At 51.1% G+C, this 24,682-nt stretch overlaps 2 protein-coding genes and 1 long non-coding RNA gene across 13 annotated transcripts in view; all 3 read left to right on the forward strand.

The window, feature by feature from the left end:
• CAMTA2 (calmodulin binding transcription activator 2) overlaps positions 1-2,231 on the forward strand; it is a 67,610-nt gene extending 65,379 nt beyond the window's left edge. For all 11 annotated transcript variants that reach the window (XM_077916749.1, XM_077916750.1, XM_077916753.1 and 8 more), the window contains 2 exons: positions 257-331; positions 1,324-2,231. In XM_077916749.1, the coding sequence (XP_077772875.1) occupies positions 257-331; positions 1,324-1,390 (142 nt within the window). In that variant the 3' untranslated portion in view covers positions 1,391-2,231. The remainder of the gene's footprint in view (positions 1-256; positions 332-1,323) is intronic.
• Positions 2,232-8,189: 5,958 nt separating this feature from the next.
• LOC144325026 (uncharacterized) lies at positions 8,190-10,262 on the forward strand. Its single transcript, XR_013390312.1, has 3 exons — positions 8,190-8,324; positions 8,943-9,004; positions 10,077-10,262. It is a non-coding gene; the product is annotated as an uncharacterized LOC144325026 (long non-coding RNA).
• A 1,538-nt stretch (positions 10,263-11,800) lies between these two features.
• On the forward strand, positions 11,801-17,369 carry SAP25 (Sin3A associated protein 25). Its single transcript, XM_077917803.1, has 6 exons — positions 11,801-11,818; positions 11,975-12,143; positions 12,624-12,751; positions 13,963-14,101; positions 14,769-14,869; positions 16,150-17,369. The coding sequence occupies exons 1-6, from the start codon at positions 11,801-11,803 to the stop codon at positions 16,366-16,368; spliced, it is 774 nt and encodes a 257-aa protein (XP_077773929.1). The 3' UTR covers positions 16,369-17,369.
• The last annotated feature ends 7,313 nt before the right edge of the window (positions 17,370-24,682 follow it).

A 24,682-nucleotide genomic window follows, 5' to 3' on the forward strand; every position in this document is an offset into this window, starting at 1 on the left:
GACCTCAGCATCCGGGCAGAATGATGGGGGTGGAGACGCTCCTTCAGGTATACTTCACAGTCTCAATAGGATCATAGAGTGTGTTAATTGACTTCGCTTTCGTTGCTGCTGCATCACACGATGGGCTTTCATTCAGCCTGGGGTCCAGGGAGACGGCTGGGTCCCTTTGCGCTGTTGCTGAGCACATGTTCGCTCCCTTGAACCCAGCACCCCTCCCAACACACGGCTCTCTCTTTCTCTCCCCCCCCCCCAACAGAGGAACGTTCCTAACCAAGAAACAAGACCAGGCAGCTCGGAAGATCATGAGATTCCTGCGACGTTGCCGACACAGGTAAGGTCGAAGGAAGGGAGGAGAGGCAGGCTTAGGTGGCTTAAAAGTCTTTGGGTGGACAGCAGTAGTAATTTTTTTTTTTTTCAGCGTTATACAAGATAGCTGCAAAATGCAGTGTTGTCAAACAGGATCTGGTGGCGATAGGCATTCGTCCTGCTTGCAGAGTAGGCGAGAGAAGGCTGCTCCACCAATAATAATAATAATAATAATAATAATAATAATAATAATAATATATTTGTACCCTGCCCTTCTGGCTGGGTCTCCCCAGCCACTCTGGGCGGCTTCCAACAAAGATTAAAAATACATAAAAATGTCACACATTAAAAAATTCCCCGAACAGGGCTGCCTTCAGATGTCTTCCAAAAGTTTGGTAGTTCTTGTTCTCTTTGACATCTGGTGGGAGGGAGTTCCACAGGGCGGGCGCCACCACCGAGAAGGCCCTCTGCCTGGTTCCCTGTAACTTGGCTTCTCGCAGTGTGCGAATAGAATAGAACTATAGGTGAACTGGACTCCTTGGCAGGCTTTGAATAAACAAACACAAATTTATTATTGGTAACATATAGACAGATCATTTAAGGATCTTTACAATTTAATAATATGCGGAGAATAACATGTGCTGAAAAACCAGAGAGAGGAGCTGAGGGAAGTCCGGGCTGGGATGGGAGGGTGGGTTTTTCTTGGGGAGGTGGGGAAATAGGGGGGGGAATGAGGATTATATGTCTTTGATAAATTGTTATGCTGAAATTCTTAATAAAAATTATTCCAAAAAAAAGAATAGAATGATAGAATTGTATTTCATAATTTCCCAAGTTGCTAAGGGCTTTATAGACTAACAGCGGCACCTCGAACTCGGCCCTGAAGCAAATTGGCCACTAGAGCTGGATCAGCCGCATGGGAAGAATGGCGGAGTCGGAAGGGAACCCCAGGGGTCATCTAGCCCAACCCGCTGTGGAGGAACGCTTCTCACGCTTGCCCCCCATCTCTCCTTGCAGGATGAAGGAGCTCAAGCAGCGAGAGGAGCTGGAGGGGCCCTCACAGAAGCGGGGCCTGGCCACTTAGCCCCCCACCCGCCCTGAGCCCGACAGCCCGAGAAGGAGAGTCTTAAGCCCAGGCGAAGAAGGAGCTGGGGCAGGACTGTGCAATAGAGACTGGCTGAGTGGGGGGGACAAACTCCTTCTCCCTCCCTCCTCCCTCCCCCCCCCCAGGGTGGTGGGTGCAGAGGGCGCCCTGCAGTGCCTCCCCCCTTCGCCCCCCACGCTTCGCCTTACATCGGTGCCAAGTCTTCACCCCGCTTCCCTCCCCCCTTTTACCCCCACGTGTGGGGCAGGGGCAGAGTAGCCGAGGTTTGGTTCGGGGGGGCAAGCAGCTGCCCCCTCCTCCTCCAAGCCCCAAATGCGCAGGCCTTGCTACATAGGAATCTGCCTCCCCTCGAGCCAGGCCACTGGGCACCCACTCGGCTCAGTATTGCGTGCACTGGCCGGCAGCATCACCTCCAGACTTTCAGGCAGCCCTGCTTGGCGCTGCCAGGATTGGACCCGGGACCTTCTGCAGGCGAGGCAAGGTGCTGCTGCAGCGGCCCTCCTCCAAGTCACTGACCATTGGTCCATCCAGCCTACACTGACCGGCAGCAGCAGCAGCAGCTCTGGGGGATTTCAGGCTCCGGCACTCGGGAGATGCTGCCAGCATCCTTCTGCATGCCTACTCTGCCAACGAGCCACGAGGGCACTTCCCGTTGGCCCAGCTAGTATTGCCTGCACGGACTGGCAGCAGCAGCGGCTCTCCCGCAAGCCAGAGAGGGGATCCCACCCAGCCCTTCCTGGAGGTGCTGTTGGGGATTGAACCTTCTGCATGCCAAGCAAGTGTTCTGCTCATTCAGCTCCGGTGCCCCTTATTGAAGAAGCCCCCCCTTCCTGCTCTCACTCCCGCAATGCACTTTTGAATCGCCCCCACCCTCAAAAAAAGCCGGCCCAATTTCTCCTGTGTACATCTTCCTTCTTCACAAGTGTACATATCTAGCCTGTCCGGGGGGGCTGAGCTGCTGGATCTCACAGGGTCCCTCTCTCCCTCCCTCCCCACCCCCGAAGCCCCCTCACCCTCTATCTCCAACACCCACCCCCCACCTTGGCCTCCCCTCCTGTAAATATTTGTAACATATGGACAAAAGAAGAAGAAAAAAAAGCTATACTTCAGAATCTATTTAAAATGTGAAGGCATCTTTGCTTCGGGGGGGGAGGGAGGTGCATGGGTTTTAATTTCGGAGCCACGCCCACCGTCGTACGTGTATTTAAGCCCCGCCCACCCTACCGCTTCCCCCCTCCCCCCTTCCATCTGTCATTTCTACACTTTTTTGCATGAGTTTTCATTTGTTTGTACAAATTTACATTAAACCGCCAAAAAAACAACAAATTGTGTGTGAGTGAGTGTAATTGATTGGAAATGCTGCCCCATACGAGGATCGAACCTGTTACCTTGGTGTTACCTGCACCAAGCGATCTGGGGTGAAAAGGAGCTTGTCCCACAGCAATGTGGGGCTCGGTTTATTACGCTCAGGGGCACAGCTCTGCCTATTTTCAGCACCGGGGTTGCAAATCGGACCTTCCAGCGCTGCCTCTGAGCGTGTGCTGAGTGAGTTTTCGTGACTGTGGAATCGCAAAGTTGGAAGGGACCTCCGCCCCGCGGAGTGCAGGAATCACAGCTATGATATTTTGGGGTTTTCTTTATTTGCACACACACAGGCTGAGCATAATATGACTCTTAACACCTGCACCTGGCCAGGTAGCAACAAGGGGAGTCACCTTTCTTGTCGTTTAGTGGTGTCCGACTCTTCGTGACCCCCTGGACCAGAGCACGCCAGGCCCTCCTGTCTTCCACTGCCTCCCGCAGTTTGGTCAGACTCATGCTGGTAGCGTCAAGAACACTATCCAACCATCTCGTCCTCTGTCGTCCCTTTCTCCTTGCGCCCTCCATCTTTCCCAACATCAGGGTCTTCTCCAGGGAGTCTTCTCTTCTCATGAGGTGGCCAAAGTCTTGGAGCCTCAGCTTCAGGATCTGTCCTTCCAGTGAGCACTCAGGGCTGATTTCCTTCAGAATGGAGAGGTCTGATCTTCTTGCAGTCCATGGGACTCTCAAGAGTCTCCTCCAGCACCAGAATTCAAAAGCATCCATTCTTCGGCCATCAGCCTTCTTGATGGTCCAGCTCTCACTTCCATACATCACTACTGGGAAAACCATGGCTTTAACCATACGGACCTTTGTCGGCAAGGTCACCTTTCTTGGCGATCCACAAAAGGCAACAGCGGAGCCCTCAACTCTGGGCTGCAAAGATCCTGCCAATGCAAATCCTGAATCTTTTGACCTTTAAGATCCACTGATATCTCTGAGAGGCCATTGAGCCCATCCCAGTCTCATTACAGCCTCATTCATTCACACAATGTTATCATCCCGCAGAAGGGAAATGAGCCTATAGGCGCCTGCCCTGTGGGGCAGGGACAAAAACTCTGAATGGAGGATTAGGGTTAGTGCAGGAGTGCCAACTAGGCCCCACAACTGTGGGTGCCCCAGGGCCGTTGGTGCCAAGCAGCATGTAAGGCCGTGGCACCGGAATTTGTGGGTGCCCAGCCCCTTCATGGGGAGTTTTGTGGGTGTTCGTCTGCTCTCTCAGTGACCCCCAAGGGAACCCCAAATTGCAAGGGCCCAGAAACGACAGCAGCAACTCTCCCTCCTTGTTTATTCCCAGCCACTGGTTTGCAGAAGCATAGCTGCCTCCGACAGAGGAAGACGGAGGGGGGAAAATATTGCTTTTTGTGGTGGGTAAGGCTATAACTTGTGGACTGCCCAGGATGGTAGATATGTAACCTGCAGGGGCATCGAATCGAACTCCCGCAATGCAGGAAGCCCGTGAATCCCAAGGAAGTTGCATGCAGGGCAGAGAAATTAAAAGGTAAATCTCGCCCTGACCTGGCCACAGTGATCTATGCGACGGCCACCTCCAGGTTTGACTACTGTAATTCACTCTACGTGGGGCTGCCCTTGAAGCTGACCCAGAAACTCCAGCGGGTGCAGAATGCCGCAGCAAGGCTCCTTACGGGGTCCCTGCCAAGGGAGCATATTCACCCGGTGCTATACCAGCTGCACTGGCTCCTGGTGGAGTACAGGGTCAGATTTAAGGTGCTGGTTTTGACCTTTAAAGCCCTATGCGGCCTAGGACCCATCTACCTACGGGACCGCCTCTCCTGGTATGCCCCACGTAGGACCTTAAGGTCCACAAATGACAACACTTTGGAGGTCCCAAGTCGCAAGGAGGTTAGATTGGTCTCAACTAGGGCCAGGGCCTTTTCAGTACTGGCCCCGACTTGGTGGAACGCTCTGTCCCAAGAGACTAGGGCCCTGCGGGACTTGACATCTTTCCGCAGGACCTGCAAGACAGAGCTGTTCCGCCTGGCCTTTGGTTTGGACTCAGTCTGACCCTTATGTCCCCCCCCCCCCTTATGGTTTTGACTTTTAAAATGAGGCTGCATTTTAAATTGCATTTTAACTTGTATTTTAACTGGGTTTTTTCTTCGTCTTTTTTCTTAATATGTTTTTACTGAAATTTTATTGGTGTTAGCTGCCCTGAGCCCAGCTCTGGCTGGGGAGGGTGGGGTATAAATAAAATTTATGAATATTATTTATTATTAAATGACCCCTGGACAGTTAAGTCCAGTCAAAGGCGACTATGGGGTTGCGGCGCTCATCTTGCTTTCAGGCCGAGGGAGCCGGCATTTGTTTGCAGACAGCTTTCCGGCTCATGTGGCCAGCAGGACTAAACCGCTTCTGGCGCAACGGGACACCGTGATGGAAACCAGAGCGCATGGAAACGCCATTTGCCTTCCTGCCACAGTGGTACCTATTTATCTACTTGCACTGGCTGGGATTCTGTTCACAACTTGGAGGGGGTGTCCTCCCACACATCGTATCTCTAAAATAGAAACAGCTAAAACATGGGAGCGGGGGAAGCAATAATTAAAAATAATAATAATTTAACACTAGTACACAATCTGCTAAAACATACAGGTGCAATGAACACAGCCCAGCCTTCCACTGAAAGCAGTCAGTTCCCCAAGATCTGCTGAAATAAGATCCTCACTTGCCGGCAGAAGGACAGCAAGGAGGGAGCCAGTCGGGCTTCTCTAGGGAAAGAGATCCAAAGTTTGCTGGAGCAACCACCACAAAGAAGGCCCTGCTTTGTTTGTCCCCACCAAGTGGGCTTGGGAGGGGGGCAGGACTGGGAGAAGGGCCTTGAATAACAGCGAAATTATTAAGGGGACGGTGTGTGTAGCTTTTTGCAAGCTTCAGCCCCGCTGCAAAAGCACAGCAGACACTCTGGGGTAATCTGCCCTGTCTTGTGCCCTTCTCCCAATTAACCTCCATCTCCAGACATGGCCAGTGACAGCACCAGGTGGCCTCCCCTGTGATGTCACCCCAGAGCCGCCCTAGGCCTCAGGTTTGGGTCTGAGATGCTCCTGTAATGCAACCGTAAGCCAGTTGTTGTTTAGTCGTTTAGTCGTGTCCGCCTCTTTGTGACCCCCTGGACCAGATCACGCCAGGCACTTCTGTCTTCCACCGCCTCCCGCAGTTTGGCCAAACTCATGCTGGTAGCTTCGAGAACACTGTCCCACCATCTCGTCCTCTGTCATCCCCTTCTCCTTGCGTCCTCCATCTTTCCCAACATCAGGGTCTTTTCCAGGGAGTCTTCTCTTCTCCTGAGGTGGCCAAAGTCTTGGAGCCTCAGCTTCAGGATCTGTCCTTCCAGTGAGCACTCAGGGCTGATTTCCTTCAGGATGGAGAGGTTGGATCTTCTTGCAGTCCATGGGACTCTCAAGAGTCTCCTCCAGCACCAGAATTCAAAAGCATCCATTCTTCGGCAATCAGCCTTTTTTAGGGTCAGATTTAAGGTGCTGCTTTTGACCTTTAAAGCCCCTCACGGCCTAGGACCCTCGTACCTACGTGACCGCCTCTCCCGGTCTGCCCCACGGAGCATAGTAACACCCTAGTGGTCCCAGGCCCTAAGGAAGTCAGATTAGCCTCAACGAGAGCCAGGGCCTTTTCAGTACTGGCTCCGGCCTGGTGGAACGCTCTGTCTCATGAGACCAGGGCCCTGCAGGATCTGATTTCTTTCCGCAGGGCCTGTAAGACAGAGTTGTTCCGCCTGGCCTTTGGCTTGGAGCCAATTTGATTCCCTCCCTCCCTCTCTTTCTTTTTTCTTTTCCTTCTCCTCCTGCAATGAGGCTACATTTTAATATTTTAATGTTCCATTATTTTAATGTTGTATTTTATTTTTGTTTTTAAGTTGTAATCATTCTTCTTGTTTTTATTATTGCTTGTAAGCCGCTCTGAGCCCGGCCTTGGCTGGGGAGGGCGGGGTATAAATAAAAATTATTATTATTATTATTATTATTATTATTATTATTATTATCCAGCTCTCACTTCCACACATCACTACTGATGTCACTATAGCTTTAACTATGCGGACCTTTGTTGACAAGGTGGTGTCTCTGCTTTTTAAAGACCAGGGCTTGCACCTGGATGGTCTCTAGGTACCTTCAGGAGGAAGGTACGATAGAATTGCAGAGTAGAAAGGGGCCCAACCCCCTGCAATGCAGGAATATTTCGTCCAAGGTGGGGCTCGGACCCACAACTCAGAGATTAAGAATCTCATATCCCAGCTCATGGTCATGGGAGATGGTCCAGACCCCTGCTGGCCTTCCTGCCCAGGTGAAAATGAGAGAGAGAAGCGGGGACCATGTCATGACCCTAAGTCAGAGCGGGTTGGGCTAGATGACTCTCGGGGTCCCTTCTGACTCTGCAATCTGATGATTCTATGTTCTGATGGTCTCCTTCAGTTTGCTGCAGCCTCCAAAACCAGGCATCCCCAAACTCGGCCCTCCAGATGTTTTTGGACTACAACTCCCATCATCCCTGACCACTGGTCCTGTTAGCTAGGGATGATGGGAGTTGTAGTCCCAAAACATCTGGAGGGCCGAGTTTGGGGATGCCTGCTCCAAACCCTCTCACTTTGCAAAAACATCTAAGGATAATCCCCAGAGTTTGGAGGGGGGGTGTTATTCCCTTGTGATTGCAGCCCTTTGAAGGGCGTGAGACTTGAGTTTTGTCACCTCCTTGACAAATGGGGAATAATCACTGGAGGCCAGACCTTTTCCCCCCAACCCTGCACCCCTGGGGAGCAATTAAAGATGACCTGGTCTCTTTCCAGACTATACTCTCCGGTTACTACAGAGCTTAGCCCTTTTGAACCCAGATGAACTCATTTTCATTCATTTTCATTCATTCAATTTAATACACAACCCTTCGCCAAAAGGGCAACAGACCACAAATATCAACACAGCACATAATGTCTATACAAAACCGAAGCAGTTATTGCTTCTGAGTACACACGCCTCGGAGGCTGTGATGGTCAGGATGCAGAGAATCGTTTTATTTCTTAAAAGAAAGAAAAAGCTAATGTGAAGAATATTCCTGTATTTTCAAAGCAGGCATGGTAGCGGGGAGGACATTCCGTTTCCTGTAAATAAATGTAATGAACAAGGCTCTAGTCCATCATGCCATGCGGATAGCCTCTGAGGAGCCGGATTCATAGAGAGACAGGATTGTGGCGTTGTAAGGGGCTCCCCACGGTCATCTAGTCCAACCCCCTGCAATGCAGCGTCTGAGTTTGAACCCGCAACCTTGAGATAACGGAGTTTCCTGTTCTAGCATTTGAAATACACAAATAATATAATTGAGCTCTGGGGTGTTGTGGGGGAGAGAGGGAGACAGAGAAAGGAACTTCCCACCCACTTTGGAGGAGGATTTCAAAGCCTTGCAGCAGGAGAAATTTGCGGGCCCAGCTGAGTCCACTCTGCTCCTAATGAGGCCCTTTTGCAGAGAATGATTTAAAAATTGAGAAGGTTCTCAGCTGCGGAAGGAAGAAGCCGAACCTGGAAGTGGGAGAGTTGTGAGTTGAAGAAGTTGGTCAAAGGGGGGAGCTTCAACTTTTGCGCAAGCAGTGCCTCCATTTTTCTCGAATTATTATTATTATTATTATTATTATTATTATTATTATTATTATTATTATTATTATTTATTTCAGAGGCTCTTTGCGATTTTAAGGTGTTTTTCTTAGAAAACAATGCATTCCTTACTCTCTTTTAATGACCCCCTCTCCCCCTAATGGAAAGGGCCTGTTATTTTGAGAATTCACTATAGGCTTAAATATTTATCCCATTGAGTAATTCCAGAAATACCTTTATTTTGCAACAGAAGGGGTTCTTTAATGCTCTCGATTCTGAGTACCTTAGAAATATCCTGTCCTACAGATGTGGTGTCCCCAAGGTGGGGGGGGGGTCTTGGCCTGCCGCCCTGCTCTTCTGGGCCCCCTCCCCAAATTACCAACGTCAGGTTAGAGAAGCCCCCAGCTTTGGTCAAGACAAGCTGCGCAGCGCCTATTGAGGTCGCATCCTGCCTTGAGAAACCTCTAGGATTCAGGCGGAGGGGAATTTGTTCGCACCCACAATTTATTTTTGCTTTATGGATGTATTTATTGAATGTTCACACCCCACCTTTCTTTCCGCAGGGCTCTCGGTCACCTGCCTGCTTCTCCCCGCCTCCTCAATTCCCCCACGACAGCCTTGTGAGGTAGGCTAGGTTGAGAAGCAAGGAGGGCGCCCCCAAATTCACATCCGGTGGGTTTTATGGCTGAGTTGGGGATTCAAACTCAGACCCCCCCCACACCCCGCATGTAGAAATATCTAAATATCTTCTTGTGATCACCACCAGCATCCTAGGGATAGCTCTTTTCAAGTAGAGCATGGGACTCTCAATCCTTAAGGCTGTGGGTTCGAGTCTCACCTAGGGGGAAAATAGGGGGTTGGGCCGGATGACCCTTGGCTGGGGGAGTGTCCCTTCCAACTCTGCAATTCTCCTTCTCAACCCGATTGACAGGTGAGATGATTTTTAAAAGCAACCCCACCCCAAATGACAAATCTGTTAAAAAAACAGGTCTATATAATATTTAGAAAGAGGGAGAAGCTTTGCAAGGAATGAAGCTTTGCTTGTGTGCGGCTGCGATTCTCACCCCCCAAAGGGCTGGCTGTTTTAATTTTATTTTCCTGGAGAATTGAGCAACCGCCCGCCCCTTGCAACCTAGGAGCATAGCAAGTAGCAGGATCAAGCCCCAGGGCACCCACCCAAGCGCAGGATTAATCCTGCCCTAAATGTCCCTCTTCCTCTGGGATTGAAAACACAAAGAGGGATTATTTGGTACCCAGAAGAAGGAGATAAGTCCTCTTTCAGGCCAGGAATGAGATTGCCTCTCCAAGTAGCTGTGGATGATTCCCCCTGGCAAAAAGGGCAGCTCAGGTGGGAAGGGCTCCCCCCCCCAGGCCCCCCACTCCTCCTATATAGGGTGCCCCCTTCACCCCCTGAGGGAAGTCCTTTCCTCCCAGCAAAGAGAGGAGGTGGGTATTTTTTTAGGAGGCTGGCTGAGCTCCACAAATCTGCCCCCTTCTCAGTCTGGGACTATCCAAGCCTTGCAAAAAAAAAGGGGGGTCTCTGTACCACCCTGGAGGGGGGGCAGCTTGGCTCCTGGTTTGCACCCCACCTCCCTGCCCCCAGCAAGTGGGGCCATTGCCAAGGTCTCCTGGCAAGAGAAAGACCCAACAGGTTTTCTTTTTCTGCTGCGAGGAATTTTCCCTTCCTCCTTTTGCAGGTTTTGCAAGAGATGTTTGACGACTCGGACCCCCGGCATGAGCTCTGGGAGACAGAAGATGAAGATGAAGATGATGAAGAGGAGGAGGAAGAGGAAGAAGAGGAGGAGGAGGAGGAGGGAGATAGTGACTCCAGCTCAGACGGCAGCAGCGAGGATTCCCACGGGGAAGAAACCCAGGAGTTCGGGGAACAGTGAGTGAGGCTTTGGGGCCTGCGGAATATAAGACTTCTTGGATTCTGTTGTTTGGGTTTGTAGTCTCTATGGGGCAGGGACTGCAGAGAGGGCCTGGCACTCCCCAGGTGTTGAATTAATAGACCATCGCCAGAGGGAGCTTTTTGGAAAACAGAGTTGGGTGGGAATCATAAGCGGAGCGTCTTACAGCTGCGTGCGCTTCAAATACAGTTTTATCTCCCCCTACAAAACGCAGCATTATTAATTATTATTATTATTACAAAATGCAGCACCCTTTCGGTGGGTGCTGTTGGGTGCAGTGGGAATTCTAGTTTGCCGGCCCCGTTGAACCCTGAAGGGTCCTGGCTGCAAATTGCGCATAACTGGAGTCACATTCCTAATTATTCCTTACATTCAGTGCTTTTTTTTCTTTTTAAAAAAAACTGTTTAGGTGTACTCTCATCTTGACTCGAGAAAATGGCTATTTTATAGTTCAAATTGGGGGAAATAAATACATTAAATGGACAAAAGTACAAAGATTCACAAAATGTTTAAGGGGTATGCATACCCCTGCGTCTCCCCAGAAAAAAAGTACAGTACTGATTTCATTTATAAACCGACACCATTTCCCTCCCCTTCCTCAGGAATTTGAAGCCTGGTTTTTCCAGGGCCCTAGTCCTCATTTAATTCCTGACAACCTGTGAGGTAGGGCAGCTTCGTGGCCTAGTGGGGAGATTTGAACCCTGGTCTCCCCAAGTTCCTGATCCCACGCTCTAACCACTAGGCCACTCACTGGTGTTGTGGCTTCATGTGAAAAAACACACAACACAGTGAGGCTTTTAAATATCCCATTATTGTAAAATTGTGTGTTGTTTTTCAAATTTGCACCAGCCTTTTGAATGGGTGCCCTGTTCCGTTACCCCAAACCCAGCATGGCATAGTGGTTAGGGTCCAGGACCTGGGAGAGACCCGGGTTCGAATCACTTGAGGCGCCAGTCACCCCCTTCCTCACAGTGTTGTTGTGAGGATGATAAATAATAATAATAAAATTTTATTTATACCCCGCCCTCCCGGTTCAGAAAACCGGACTCAGGGCGGCTAACAACAAATTTAAAACACTTAATTGATGCAACAAAAAAAAGTATAAAATGTGAATAACAATAAATTCAGAATTCAAAAATCAATTTAGGGGGGAAATCCATCCAAAAAGCATTAGATAATCCCCAGGGCTAGCTGGCTAAATTAGTCCTATTTGGGCCAGTGAGGAGACCAGGGGAGAATTAGCTGTAGGGTCTCAGAGCGGGTAATCTTCATAAAAAGGGAAGGAAGAGGAATAAAAGATCAGGCGGAATTCAGATTGAAAGCCAGGCGGAATAGCTCTGTCTTACAGGCCCTGCGGAAGGAGGTTAAATCCTGCAGGGCCCTGGTCTCCTGGGACAGGGCATTCCACCAGGTTGGAGCCACCACTGAGAAGGCCCTGGCCCTGGGGGAGGATAGTCTGACTTCTTTAGGGACCTCTAAACTGTGATTATTTATGGACCTTAAGGTAAACGATGGAGGAAAAGAAACATGTCAGCTCATGGGTCTAAAAATGGGATAGATAGATAATTGATTTGGGGTTACGGTCATTTAACAGAGCAATTCCTCAACATGCCACGAGGGTTGAGGGTTTTTTTGTGTGTGAACTGCCTTTTCTGGCGAGAACGCCAAGGCCGTGATGGAGACAGAGGGCAGTGCCCCTTCCTCTTTCCAAGAACTGGACCCCACCTGCCCAAAATTTCCACAGGGGTCAGGCTCCAGCCTCTTGCTTCCAGCCAAAAGTGCGCCACCCGGGATCCCACCGCTGCCGCCGACGCCTTTTCGCACCGTACGCCTTGCAGGAGCGGCATTCGCCAGGTGAGTCGGGTGCGGCAGAGGGGTCGGGATGGGGCTCCAGATGTCGGGGTGAAACCGCCGCACTTGCTTCGGAGGTTTTTGAATCCTGTGGGCTGGCAGCTGTAGCGCAGCCCTGGCCAACCTCCTGCCCTCCAGATGTTGCCACCCCAAAAAAAACATCTGCACGGTGCCAGGTTCATCGAGTCCTAGAATTGTAGGGCCCCCTTTACAGTGGAGGTGGGCAGAGTCTGCTCTGCAGCCATCCAGGTCTGTGCCCATCGCTGCACCTTGTGGCAGGGAGTTCCACAGTTTGATGAATAACTTTCTTTATATCCGTCCTGAATCTTCAGTGTTAAGAGGAGGAGCAAAGCTTTTCTCTGCCCATTCTCCCCATGCCATGTGTGATTTCGGACGTTTCTGTCCCGTAGCTTCTCTTGTCTTTCCTGAAACTTAACTTTTCGACGTGCCTGTCACTTTTATTTCCTGATCGGGCGTTTTTAGGGCTCAGGAGCAGCTGCAGGGTGGACCTCAAACCTTGGGGCAGAGAGACCCCGCCTTGGGAAACCCCCCTCTCCCACTGGGTGCAGGATACCAGAGCCGTCTGCGTAACAAATTGGCATACACAACAGGTGCGTTTCAGGATGGGGTGAGGCTTCAGTCCCGGGGTGGGGGCTCTTGCTATTTCTTTAGAGGCGGGGGGCACTCAACCTGCCCCCCCAAAATCCTCTGCACATGCTCAAACACCCTCTCTCACTTACGCTAGGGCCGAACGGCTTTGGAGGCCTCTCAGCTCTGCGCCTGCCTTGTCCACGCAAGATAGAATGGCACCTAAAGGGGGAACCTAAAGGGTCCTCTAGACCAACCCCCCCTGCAACTCATATAAATCGCTGCAAACGTTTTACTGGGAGGCGTCGTTATACCTGCCCCTGGGCTGATTTTCTGTCTTTTATTTTCCAGTGGCGTATACCGTATTTTTCGCTCTATAAGACGCACCAGACCACAAGACGCACCTAGTTTTTGTAGGAGGAAAACAAGAAAAAAATATATTCTGAATCTCAGAAGCCAGAACAGCAAGAGGGATCTCTGCGCAGTGAAAGCAGCAATCCCTCTTGCTGTTCTGGCTTCTGGGATAGCTGCGCAGCCTGCATTCGCTCCAGAAGACGCACACACATTTCCCCTTACTTTTTAGGAGGGAAAAAGTGAGTCTTATAGAGCAAAAAATACGGTAATTGCATATATCGGCCTGCCTTTGACCCGGCGCCCCACAGCTGTTGCAAACTACAACTCCCAACAGCCCCTTAAGGGCAGCCCAGCTCTATGATGCTGGATCTCGTGGGTGCCCAGCTGTGCTGGTTGGCAGGGCGTGGGCGCTGGGTCTCAAAACATCTGGAGGGCCGCAGTTTTTTTACCTCTCCTCTGCTAAATACCTCTTCGATGGCAGATTGGTCTGCTTTGTGATCAATCCCGAATAAAAGGCAATTTTTGCCCAAAGGTCTTGTGGATCGTATCCCTTGCCTCCCTTCATTGCTTATAGCTCATAATCACGCCCATAGCTGCCGGATTTTCACGGAATCCTAGAATCGGGGCTCCCAGAGGTCATCCAGCCTGACCCTCTGCAATGCAGGAGTCACAGCTAAAGAATCTCTGGCAGGTGGCCGTCCACCCTCTTCTCGAAAACCTCCAACGAAGGAGAGTCCACTTTCCAAGGTCGTAGAGTTGGGAAGGGGCCGCCAGAGGTCATCTAATCCAACCCGCTGCCAGGGTTTGGGGTGTTGAACGTGGCTGTATGTGTGTATGGGGGGGGTTCACACTCATCTCTGCTTGATGTCTTTCCCGGCAGGCGTCCAGGTTCCACTCCCGGACTCTCTCCCACCCTTCTTTCCAGTCGCTCTACACCGCTGTCTCCACCTGCAGGCGCTCCTCCCCAGCTGCAGCTGCAGAACAAGGCGCCTCGCCCTCGGGACTCGAACCCAGAGCCAGTAAGCAGCACGGGGAAGACAGAGGGGAGTCTGCTCTCTCTCTGTGGGCTGGAGAGGGGCTTCCTGCTTGTTGCCTGAAGTATGGAGGGGCTCCCTTGTGAGGAAATGTTGCAGCGGGGAGGGGGGCCATTTTTAGTGTTTGCAAAACGGCGCCTGACATATGGGCGAAACTAGAACTCCCTCCTAAAACTAGAACTCAGGGAAGCAGAAAGATGGAAGATTCAGGACAGATTAAAAAAAAGTCCTTCTATTGCACAGTTAATCCGTGGAACTCCCTGCCACCGACCCAGATGACTTTGAAAGGGAGCTTTTGATGGATACTAGTCAGATGGGCCATTGCCCACATCCAGCAAGCTGCTCTTACGTCGGACTACAACACCCATATTGCACCTAGCCAGCAAGGATCAGCGGTCACGGGTGATGGGAGTTGTAGTCCCACAACATCTGGCCACGCGAGGTTGGAGCAGGCTGCTCCGTTCGGAGTCCTTCAAACCTTTTGCCCCCAGATGTTGAACAGACGACAACTCCCATCCTCCCGAGTCAGCTGAGTCCAGTTGTCGTGGATGATGGGAATTGTAGTCCGACGACTTCTAGGGACAATTCCCACCAGATCCGGCGCCGGCCCATCTCACCTTCTGCCCGCATCTCCCCCTTTCTCCCTTTGAAGCACCTCTCCCCGCCGTGGACTGCAGCGGTTTCTTCTACACCGACCCAACGATGCCACCAGGACATCGGATCTACAACTGTCTTTCTGTCTCCACCCAGGAAGTAAGTGGCCTTTGAAAAATTACGTGTTTCAATGCAAGAATTCATGTAGGGTGTGGGAAACCTTTCGGAACAAGAATCGTGTGTGAGTGTCTGGAGGCGGTTGGAGGATGGATGGCGGCTAACAGATTGAGGTTGAATCCTGACAAAACAGAAGGACTGTTTTGGGGGGACGGGGTGGGCAGGTGTGGAGGACTCCCTGGTCCTGAATGGGGCGACTGTGCCCCCGAAGGACCAGGTGCGCAGCCTGGGAGTCATTTTGGACTCACCGCTGTCCATGGAGGCGCAGGTCAGTTCTGTGTCCAGGGCAGCTGTCTATCAGCTCCATCTGGTACGCAGGATGAGACCCTCCCTGCCCGCAGACTGTCTGGCCAGAGTGGTGCATGCTCTGGTTATCTCCCGCTTGGACTACTGCAATGCGCTCTACGTGGGGCTACCTTTGAAGGTGACCCAGAAACTACAACTAATCCAGAATGCGGCAGCTAGACTGGGGACTGGGAGACCATATAACACCAGTCCCGAAAGACCTCCATTGGCTCCCAGGACGTTTCCGAGCAGAATTCAAAGTGTTGGTGCTGACCTTTAAAGTCCGAAATGGCCTCAAAGGCCCACTAGACCTGAAGGAGTGTCTCCAACCCCATCGTTCAGCCCAGACACTGAGGTCCAGCACCGAGGGCCTTCTGGCGGTTCCCTCACTGCGAGAAGCAAAGCTACAGGGAACCAGGCAGAGGGCCTTCTCGGTGGTGGCGCCCGCCCTGTGGAACACTCTCCCACCAGATGTCAAGAAAACAAACAACTATCTGACTTTTAGAAGACATCTGAAGGCAGCCCTGTTTAGGGAAGCTTTTAATGTTTGATATATTACGGTCTTTTAATACAGTGGTACCTCGAGTTAAGTACTTAATTTGTTCCGGAGGTCTGTTCTTAACCTGAAACTGTTCTTAACCTGAAGCACCACTTTAGCTAATGGGGGTCCTCTGCTGCCGCCACGCCGCCGGAGCACGATTTCTGTTCTCATCCTGAAGCACAGTTCTTAACCCGAGGTACTATTTCTGGGTTAGCGGAGTCTGTAACCTGAAGCGCCTGTAACCCGAGGTACCACTGTATTTTGTTGGAGGTTCGCCCAGAGTGGCTGGGGAGACCCAGCCAGATGGGCGGGGTATAAATAATAAGGTAGGGAGTTCCACTAGTTAAAGCTCACATTATTATTATTTTTTTAGCCTTTGTGGTGCAGGGAGTTCCGCTCGCTCCTCACCTGTTGGCCTTGCTCTGTTTTCCTTCAGGTCCTCCGCAGCCTGTCGCTGGAGACCCCGCCGCCCATCATGTCCGTCCGCCCAGCTTCCCCGCCTCGCAGGGCCGGCGCCCGCACCCAGTGGCTCTCTGAGCTGGAGTGCAAGGCGGTCTCCGCTCTCATGGAGCTCCCAGACAGCACCAGCCAGGATGGGTGCCAGCCCTCCCCTTGCTTGCCAGGAGAAATGGAGACCTCGGATATTCTACCATAGCGCTGCAACGAGGTGTCGCAGCGCTGCAGGTTCCACAAGGCATGTAGGAAAGGGAGATTCCTCCATCTCCTCCTGTCTGTCTGGCCTGGCGCTGCTAAACCCCTCAAATGGACAGTGAGTTCTTGGGGGGCACAGGCTGCCCCTCCTGACTCAGCCACCCCCAAGTGAATTTTCTCTCTCTCTCTTTCTCTTTCATAACATTGCAGGAAAGAGTTTTGCACTAGGAAAAAGCTCTTTTTGTGGGAGGCTGAAATCGCACCCAGGATCCTGGCGTGACGATGTTTTCCTTTTTGTTTTGTTTTTTTTGGGGGGGGTAGGAGGATAGTTTCATTCCTCGGTCCGTCTTCTGGAATCTGGCGCCTTCCAGCTGCTCTGCGCTACAACTCCCAACACCCCCCCTTCATCCTGGATATGGGAGTTGTAGTGGAGGCAGGTTTGGGCAGGCTGTGATAAGGCTTTCTTTTTCCTTTCTGCGGCCGAAAGACATTTTGGCAGCAGCCACACAGGGCAGGGGTGCGAGGCCAATGGTTAGAGCAGCCTGGCACCCTGGCATCGCTGCTTAAGGACTACAACTGTCGTCAGTTGGAGAAATGAAGTTTCTTGGGCTTGCCCTCAAAGAAGGATGCAGAGCAGCCTTGGTGCCCTCCAGCTGCTGTCAACTACAACTCTCACCAGCTGGGCGCTCTTGGGAGTTGTAGTTCAAAACTGCTGGAGAGCCCCAGGTTTCAGGTGGGGCCGGTTAACCCAGCGTCAAAGGGGGGAAAGGGGTCTGTTCTGGGTTTCTTCCTCCCTCGTTCATTTGAAAAGATTAGCAAACGACTCTTCTCGTTATTTGCCCTGCTAGGACTCTAGAGGGGTGAATGGGAAGATTTCGGATATACTTGTTGAAAAGTTCTTCTGTGTTTTGAGGTTTTGCATGTGTGTTCGTTCGGGGTTTGTCTTTGCCCATTTATACGCAACTGAGAGATTGTTGCCTTTCTTGGGGTGGGGAATAAAGTGAAGTTGACCGGATTCCCTGTGTGCCTGCAAACTTAAGTTTTGAGTCTAGGGGGGCCCTCTGAGATATCAAGGGTTTAATTCCTGGCGTGGGGTCAGTCATGGCCAGGCCAAAGGGGGCCTGTCAAGTCCAGTCTCCTGTTCCCACAGCGGCCAGCTAGGAGCCTCTGAAAAAACCCAAACTCAGGATTCGAACTCATGGTCCCTCTCTCCCTCCTGCAGTTCCCAAAGGGAGAAAGCAGAGCCATTGTGGCTAAGAGCCTCCGATCGCCCTCTCCCTCCTCCTCCAGTGGTTTTGCCCAACCCTCTTTTAATCCATCCAGGGATTAATCCATTCTTTCCTCCAGCAGGGGGGGGGGGAGCCTGTGCGCTACAACTCCCATCTTCCTCCTTGCCCAGGGGCCAAGCTGGCTGGGGCTGATGGGATTTGGAGAACCGCGAAGGACCGCCCTGAAGTTCCCCAGGTCCAGTCTCCAGAGGCATTTCCAGGCTAGGGAAATGTCCCCGTCTGAAATCCGGGGGGGACGGCTGCTGCCAGTCCGTGCGGGCTATATGGAGTTGTGGGGAAGCACCCGATTCGCATGCAAACGTCTCCCAGGTCCAATATCTTGAGAGCCGAGCTGGGGAAAGATGCCCTACGTGGACCCCTGTGGAGGAGGGCAAAGCAGCTGCTGCCAGCCCGTGCAGGCTGTTTATAATGGGCTGGCTTCCTTTGGTGGAAGAGAGCAGGACACAGAGCACAGCAAAGGGGGTCTGAGTCCCCCTCTCTAGGCCACAAGGGTACAAATTGAAGCCAAAAGCCAACCCCTGCCCTGTACAGTAATTCCCGGGCTGCCAATATTGTGTAGTTTTCGCATCTGTTTTATTCCAGTTCTCTCTCTCTCTCTGCCTCCCAGCTCAGCTGGAAGTCTTAGCTGCCCTCTGCCTCCTCTCCAGGCGGAGCTGGTGGTGCCACATGGTCTCCATCACGGCGTCCAACAGGTGCAGCACCTCCACCAGAGCCTTCTCTTCGGGGTCTCCTTGCTGAGACGGCTCCCTTTGGTCTTGCTGCTGCGAATCGGGGAATTTGGGGGGAGAGGAGGGGAGAAAGAGAGCGTTGAGTAACCTCTTGCTCTCTCCCTTTATCGGTGGAATGACCCTCAGGAAGAGAGAGAGACAGACTGAAAGCGTTTTCCAAGGCATCTGGGAATCATGAGGCAGGGAGTTCCGCAGCCCCGCGCCAATTCCTCCACAGTGTGGGTTCGGCTGAGAGACAGCGGCTAGCCCAGGGCTACCACCTCTGCCCCCCCCCCAGCAAATTTCCAAGTGGGGGTTGGAACCCTGGTCTCCTAGGTCCTATTCCAGGTCCATAACCACTACACCACACTGTCTCTCTCCAGTTTTGTCGGTACAAGGCAACAGGTGTGCGGAACCTTTGGCCTGCCAGATGCTGCTGAACCACAAGCCTTGCTTGGCGTCATTTATTAAATTTAAAAACTGCAGATCTTGGGGCAATTTGTGATATAACCCCCCCCACAAAATACATGGTTAAAACTAAGAAACAGCCAATAACACATTTAAACAGGTGTCCATCAGATTTTGCCTGGCGCCTAAAGGTATCACGGGTGTCTCCTGCTGCTTCTGCTGCAATAAACTCCCCTCTTTTCGGCGTCTCACAGAACCAGGAGAGGCATGAAAAGGGCGGAGGTGAGGTGGGTTTCCAGCAGGCATAGTCTCAGATTGCTTGGGAAAAAACTCTGTAGAGGAGGAGATTCTCCAGGGGCTGCGTGATTAGTTTTTGCCTTCTCTCTCTCTCTCTGCCTCCCCAATAAATAACCCACTCCCCCAAAATACCTTCTGGGCCTGGAGAAATTGTTTGGTGAAGTGGACGATGGCGGAGATGGTAATAATGGCTAAAATGCCGATGATGACCCAGTACCAGTAGTAAAGCAGCGGCTGAGGGCTGAAGGGGAAGCCCAGCATCGACGGGGAGGTGGCTAAAGTCACCCCGAAAGGGAAGTCCATGCCCCCGTAATACCACCGGGGCCGCTGCACCCCACTGATGCCCCACAAGCTGCTGTTCATCAGAAGACCCAAGGCCCACAAAGCCATTGTCTCGCCCGGGAGGACGCAAATCTCCTGGGTTCTGATCCTGGTTCCAGAACCACCATCCCTCTGTTGCCGGGCGACCCAGGAGGAAACCATAAAGAGGAGGAGGAGGGGGGAGAGAAAGACCCCTCCATTTATCCCAGCCCCCCTCGTGCCAAGCCCTTAGGGACACCTGGGGATCTGGAAAACCCGCAGTGCCGAAATATCGAGGGTTGAGTGAGCACCGGAGAGGCACTCTGCACGTGCATCGATGGCTAGTGGCCGGGGTAGCTGCTGCTCGCACCCGGATCCCACTTGGTTGGCCATTGTGAGAACACGACGCTAGATGGGCACTAGGGGTACCAACTTGAATAAAATATTTGGAGGCCTGGGAATGGGCACTGCCAGGAATGGTGTTGTGAACTTCTTATTTTTTAGGAAATCAAAGTTTGCTGAGTTTTTAGCGGGGGGCCTGGACCCCGCAAATATTTTATTGGGACCTCAGCCCCTAGGAGTTGGCTCCTGCGATGGCCTGATCCAGCAGCACAGCTCTTTGGGTGGCGCTATGGAGCCTCCAGCGCCAGGAGCAGTCTATTTTAGATTCCTAGGTTCTGAGACGCATCTTAAGCCACTGTAAAGGGAAGGACCTTACTCCTTTGTCTGTAGGTCAGGGGTAGGCAACCTAAGGCCCAGGGGCCGGATCAGGCCCAATCAACTTCTCAATCCGGCCCGCGGATAGTCCCGGAATCACCATGTTTTTACATATATTTTTTAGCATGTGTCCTTTTATTTAAAATGCATCCCTGGGTTATTTGTGGGGCATAGAAATTCGTTCATTTCCCCCCAAAAAATATAGCCCGGCCCCCGACAAGGTCTGAGGGACAGTGGACCGGCCCCCTGCTGAAAAGGTTTGCTGACCCCTGTCCTAAATGCCCTACAAATTTCTAATGGGGAGGCGTCAATCCCACAGGAGGCGATATGGGCTGGTGGCCAGCAGGGGGCAGCATTGGATTGGTTGCTGGAGCCCAGAGGATTTTTTTGCAGCTGGGGACTGAAGTTCTTTCCCCCACGCAGCACTACAGTTCCCAGCACCCCTTGAACTACAACTCCCAGGATTTTTTCTTTGTGGGGTTTCTTAGACTTGTCGTTTAGTCGTGTCCGACTCTTCGTGACCCCACGGACCAGAGAACGCCAGGCAGAGTAGCGCCCTTCAAAAAGAGGAATGATGCAGCAGAACTCTAAAAGAAAAAATACTTTGGCGTGCATAATGGCTGGGTGGGCAGGAGTAACCATTTATTAAAAATGGGTTGGAGAAGAAACATCTTTAAACGCCTTCGGAAAAGTATGTAAGGACAGAGACAGGGGGGAGGCATTCCATGAGCAGTCAAATTGACCCGTGTCTGTGGGGTTGGACCCCCAATTAACCCCTGCTGGACTCTAAACTGCTCACGGTGTACAGAATATTCATGTGCCCTGGAATATTATTCATGGCTGTTCCTCCATACTCTGAAACTGTAAGGGACTCCAGAGTGGTGGTGTTGTCCCACGACGGGGCCTTCTTGGTGGTGGCTTCCTGCTTGTGAGGAGCATCTGTCTCCCATGTCACTCACTTTTCAGGGTGGGTTTAAAGCAGGCATCCCCAAACTCGGCCCACCAGTTGTTTTGGGACTACAATTCCCATCATCCCTGACCACTGGTCCTGTTAGCTAGGGAGGATGGGAGTTGTAGTCCCAATACAGCTGGAGGGCCAAGTTTGGGGGTGCCTGCTTTAAAGCCATTCTAGTTAAACCAGGCATTTTGATGACAAAAATGATACTCATGGAATCAGAGAAATGTAGACTTGGAAGGGCACCTCCAAAGGTCATGTAGTCCAACCCCCTTGCAATGCAGGTAATTATTTCTAAATGTGCTGCTTATACCTGCAAATGAGCGCCTTCCACACAAATCTGTGTCCTGTTTCTTTTTTTTTAAAGTGGTGTTTTTATTTTATTTTGTGATGCGTGCCTGTCCTACACATAACATCCTGAGAAAGAGCCCTGTTGCACTCAAAAGCTTGTGAATTTTTTGTGCTCCTAAGAAGGTCCTGCAGGATCAGGCCGGGGGCACATCGAGTCCAGCTTCCTGTTCAGTCCGTAAGTACTGCCGCCTCTATCCATGGAGGCACCGAACAGCCATCATGTCTGGCTGCCACCAGCTGCCCTCTCCCCCTCTGCGAATTTGCCCCATCCCCTTTTAAATCCTTGCTGGCCATCGCCGCCTCATGTGGCAGGGAGTTCCGCCGTCCAGCTACGCATTGCGTGGAGGAGGACTTCCATCCTGAATCTCCCAGAATTCAGCGTTGCTGACTGCCCACCAGTACTAATGTTATGGAGAGAGCGAAAAAACCTTGCCCTCTTATTCTGTGCCAGCCATGATTTTCTAAACTAAAAAAGCTCCAAAATGCTGCAACCATCTCCCTCCGTCCTTTTGAGTTGCCCTTTCCCAAACCTCCTCCGACCAGACAGTACCCATTTTTGGCAAGATACGACCGAAAATGTCCAGTTTCCCCCTCTCTTGCGGCTTTTGGGTTTAATGCTGGCATCACCACCAGAGTCGACTGTTTGCACAGAAAATGCCCCGATTTGGCTGCTTCACAGCGGAAAGGTTGCAATGCCATGTCTGCAGCCGGGTACAAAGGCCTGATTATTAGCAGCCGTTTCGGAGGAGCCAGAAATAAAACGCTTGGGTGTTTCTCGTTTTTTAAGCAGGAAGCATGCCTAGGAGCACGTACGACGTGGCAGCCCAGAGAACTGCACTCTGCGCATGCTCAGAGGCACCCCCGAGCATCTGAAACGGAGCTTATGGCGACTTCCCCCCCTTCATCTGTGTATTTAAGAATCGGGAGAATCGTTTCCTTTTTACTTCATTTTTCCCTTGAAATTTTTCAGTTGCAATATTTCAAAAAATTAGGATCACAGACCACTTGAAAAACTTGACCGCTTGCTGTGGCAGCACCTGAACTTTGGAACTCCCTGCCTCATGACACCAAGCAGACGCCTTCACTCTACACTTCTCTGCGCCCTCTGGAGTCGTTTTGGGTTTAGACGTGCCAACCCAGACGCTTAGAAAACTGGCACAAGTTCCAGCCTGGTTTTTTTTAGTCTGTTGTTAACTTTCAAAAAGTCTTAAATGGCCGTTATTATTTTACGGCTTTTATATTTTCAGTGAACTGCTTCCAGGTCTTTTTTTGCAATGAAGCGGTGTGTGAAAATTTTACGAAGCAAATAAATAGCGTGCGATGGATAAGGCAGAACGCCGCGCTTGGAGAAGACTCCTGTGTGACCTGGAAGTCTGCACACTTCCTCTGGGACCGTAACCCTATTTTCTGGCCTGCCCCCTGAAGGTCCCTGGACGCGGCTCCCTTCTCCTCCCCTCATCTCCCCTTTCCCAGATCGCTGGCTCCCCCCTTTCCTTGGGGATAAGGTAACCCACCCAGCTGCCGCCTTCCGTCAACACTGGGGTCCAGCCGCCGCCAGCTGCTCCCTTCCACATCCCATAAATCCACACACACACATTTTGCAGGGAGAAATGAGATACGAGGGGCTGATGTTTTCCACCCGACTCCTGAAAAGTAGGCTGGAGCTGGGTTCGAATCCTTGCTCCCACCGGCGCGAGAGACAATAAAGAAGATTAAGGCAAAATTCGGGCAAAAATTACAAGAGCAATCAAAAATTCAAAAAATCAAAAATTCTATACAGAATGGGAATGCGTAGGGGAATACATGAAGAAATAGGATGTTAACGCAGAACTCTTAATCGGAATTGTTAAGAGCGTAAGGACAAAAGAAGGAATTATAATTCAACAGTTTTCAAGTTACTCTATTTTATCAAAGCAACTAGAAAAAAATATGTGGTGATGGGAAGAGCTCACACAGGTGAAGGGAAGCAGTGGGGAGGAGGGGAGGGTTAGGTTAAATTTGCGAAATAAAATAATATAGGGGACAGCAAAGGATATAATAGATTCTTACAGAATAGTAATATATTGTAACCAGAAGTTTAAAGGGGAAGTGAATGTACTTTTAGTATTTTCATTATTATAATATTATTATTTCTTATCAGTAGAAGGCAATGTTAATTTAGACTTCTTTGTTTTGCTGTCTGTATAATTTTTTAAAAAGTCAATAATAATAATAAAAAGATTAAGACTAAACGTCAGGAAGGATTTCAGGAGGGCAAGGGGCGTTCGGAAGCAGCAGAAGGCGGCCGGCTCTCCTCAAGTTCGATTCTTCGGCTGCGATTCCTGCATCGCAGCGCGGGGTTGGGCTAGATGTCCGCTGGGGGTGCCCCTTCCAAGTCCACCGTTCAACGGAGGGGAAAAGAGAAAATCATCATAGCAATGTAGTGACTGAATCCTGCCTTCCTCCTCTACAAAACTAGTTTTTCACTTTGCATCACGTTGAGCCAAAAATACAGAGTACGGCTGCCTTTTTGGCAGGGGTGTGTGTAAATAAATGTGTGTATATATATATACCTCGATTCAAGAATCTCGCAGCCTTTTCACAGGGAGCTGCCTTAACTTGTGCGGCACTTTTTAGGTCCACCCAGCTGCTAAGACGGGGTTTTTGCCGCTAGGCGCTGTATCCCCCAACAAGACAGGACCCGAAGACAACACTTCAGTCTCCAAAGCCCCAGGCAAATCAAATCCTCTTGGCGGAGTAACGATTAGAATCCTAGAATCCTAGAGTTGGACTAGACCCCAAGGGCCATGGAGTCCAACCCCCTGCCAAGCAGGAAACACCATCAGAGCACTCCTGACATATGGTTGTCAAGCCTCTGCTTAAAGACCTCCAAAGAAGGAGACTCCACCACACTCCTTGGCAGCAAATTCCACTGTCGAACAGCTCTTACTGTCAGGAAGTTCTTCCTAATGTTTAGGTGGAATCTTCTTTCTTGTAGTTTGGATCCATTGCTCCGTGTCCGCTTCTCTGGAGCAGCAGAAAACAACCTTTCTCCCTCCTCTATGTGACATCCTTTTATATATTTGAACATGGCTATCATATCACCCCTTAACCTCCTCTTCTCCAGGCTAAACATGCCCAGCTCCCTTAGCCGTTCCTCATAAGGCATCGTTTCCAGGCCTTTGACCATTTTGGTTGCCCTCCTCTGGACATGTTCCAGTTTGTCAGTGTCCTTCTTGAACTGTGGTGCCCAGAACTGGACACAGTACTCCAGGTGAGGTCTGACCAGAGCAGAATACAGTGGCACTATTACTT

This window comes from Podarcis muralis, chromosome 13, assembly GCF_964188315.1.
Source record: "Podarcis muralis chromosome 13, rPodMur119.hap1.1, whole genome shotgun sequence".
NCBI classification, from domain to species: Eukaryota; Metazoa; Chordata; class Lepidosauria; order Squamata; family Lacertidae; genus Podarcis; species Podarcis muralis.

Coding starts and splice junctions, on each gene's coding strand:
- SAP25 (XM_077917803.1), top strand. Junction 12,144..12,623: donor GCAGGAGCGGCATTCGCCAG/GTGAGTCGGGTG, acceptor GGGCGTTTTTAG/GGCTCAGGAGCAGCTGCAGG. Junction 14,102..14,768: donor GGGACTCGAACCCAGAGCCA/GTAAGCAGCACG, acceptor CTCCCTTTGAAG/CACCTCTCCCCGCCGTGGAC.